Source organism: Corylus avellana, chromosome ca11 (assembly GCF_901000735.1).
Source record: "Corylus avellana chromosome ca11, CavTom2PMs-1.0".
In the NCBI taxonomy this organism is placed as follows: Eukaryota; Viridiplantae; Streptophyta; class Magnoliopsida; order Fagales; family Betulaceae; genus Corylus; species Corylus avellana.
In genome coordinates, this window is record NC_081551.1 from 18143992 (window position 1) to 18146103 (window position 2112).

The 2112-nt window shown below is 34.6% G+C and overlaps 1 protein-coding gene across 4 annotated transcripts in view; it reads right to left on the minus strand.

The window, feature by feature from the left end:
• Positions 1-1053: 1053 nt before the first annotated feature.
• Positions 1054-2112, minus strand: part of LOC132165967 (dnaJ homolog subfamily C GRV2) — a 33418-nt gene continuing 32359 nt past the window's right edge. For all 4 annotated transcript variants that reach the window (XM_059576688.1, XM_059576685.1, XM_059576686.1 and 1 more), the window contains 2 exons: positions 1970-2038; positions 1054-1496 (listed from right to left, as the gene is read on the minus strand). In XM_059576688.1, the coding sequence (XP_059432671.1) occupies positions 1293-1496; positions 1970-2038 (273 nt within the window). In that variant the 3' untranslated portion in view covers positions 1054-1292. The remainder of the gene's footprint in view (positions 1497-1969; positions 2039-2112) is intronic.

Genomic DNA, 2112 nt, shown 5'->3' on the forward strand with positions numbered 1-2112 from the left:
TAAGCGTCCTATATTATTCTTGTAGTCCAAAAAGAACTGTCTTTTATTTATTTACTTTATATATTCTTTATCCACAAAACCTAGGAATCTTTTTTGCCCTTGTCCTTGTAACTTGTCTCTTTCAAGCCCGAGTCATTTTTAAGCCTCCATTCAATGCAGTATAAAGGATATGGAGAAGGCTTAAGGTAATGGATGACTTCATTTGTTAAGGATGCCTTGAGAAATTGAATTCCACGTCCCAAGATGACAGTCAAAAAAATTTAAAGCTTGCAATTCCCATGAAAATTCCCAACATTTATTTCTAATGAGCCAAATGTTAGTTTCCTTTTCCTTAATAATTGTCATCTGTTTGGCAAGAAAAATCTAGCTAGGGGGGGACTGTAAATTTCAGATGGTCTAATATAACAAAAGCTTTGGCAATTTATTGGCCAGATTGTTGGCAATTTTGGTAGTAAATTGTGAAAGAATTTTTATGGTTCCCCAATAGGTTTTGGGCTGTTCACCTATCTCCTTAGATAAGTGAGAGCCCCTTTAAGGGTTGGATCACCAAATTTCTATGGTACTCCAAACAATTTGTTAATCAAACCAGGGAAACCTGAGATCTAGGGCAATATATTCATGCTAAAAAGTCTCCTGATTCACATTGTCCTTGACTATCAAATTTTCGCTTTTTGGAGATGATTTTCTTACTCTGCTATTAACATCATCAAATTATGGCTTGTTGGTTTTTATTGATTGTAGTATTCAACCATTTTGTACAAAAAATATTACACGTTCAAGATACAATAATTATATATATATATTGATGGTTATTACCATGAAAGGTCAAGTGTACGCAAAATTAACCCCCCTTCAAATTTGATCATTTGTAACAATTTTTAATGCATGGTTTGCCTGTAGGAAAATGTTTGCGGTACTACAGCTTTTACAACCCATTACAAATTCATGCGGAAAAACAATTAACATGTAACTTGCGAATGAAATATTATGCATTGATGAATTTCACACAATCACCTCACCTCACCTCTATATTGAAAATTGGGCAGTAGATCAAACTCAATTTACAGAAGGTATTAAATTCCTCTTTACATGGCAAAGCAAATAAATTAACCCCTTCCACTTTTCTCTTAGAAAATTGCAATCACTACCTGATTATGTACCCCTGAGAAATAGTCAGTAGGCCAAAAAAAAATAATAATAAAATAAAATTATTGAACTGTACAGTATGCTATACAATGAGTAAATATAACATTCAATATGCTTCTTGACTAAGGTTGTCTTCAGTTTTTGTTCTAAAAAGGATGATCCTGCTTCCCATTTGAGTCAGATGTTGAAGCAGGAGGTCTTGAAGGACCAGAATGTGGTGGGGGAGCTGTAAGGGCATAAGTAAGTCTGGATGAAGAGTTTTCAATTAGACCAGCGACTCCAGCAGCAGCAGATTGAGCATTTGAAGGTAGGAAAAGATCGTGTTTCTGGTCTTTATAAGCACTCCAAACCTGCAAGATGGGCGGCATGGCCAGCAATTGAGTTAACCTATTTATTAAATTTTAGAACTAACCTCGCTCTCTTCTAATCAAACATTCCTTTGCGCTTCTCTAGAGATAGCTAACATTTTTTTTACTAAATGCCAAATAATGGCATGGGTTTTGATCTGAGTGAAAAAAAGTTTTCAATTATTAAGGACCAGAGTGATCAGTAGTCAGTACTACTAGAAACTCAGCAGTTGTGGGCAACAACAGAGAAGAAGAAAAAAATCTATAAGGCTGATGCAGTAGAAACTAAAATGAACAAGTATCTCATGACTAAAATGTGTGTTTTTTATTACTAAGCAAAGATAAAAATATAAGATCATCAGGATATGACAAAATTTCATGATGAACAATTCAAGAACATTCTCCAGACAATATAGTTAAAAAAACTACCAAAACATTAAGAGTCGGAAAAAAATGAAAAGTTTGCTAAGACTTACATTAGAAGCATTCAATATGTCACGCACTTTAGTACAGTGGGCCCCTTCGGTCGCAAATGCATGCAAAACCTGGATAAGCACATTCAAGCAAGATGGCGTGAAATTTTAGCCTTAATAAACTGCATCAATTTAACCCCACAACC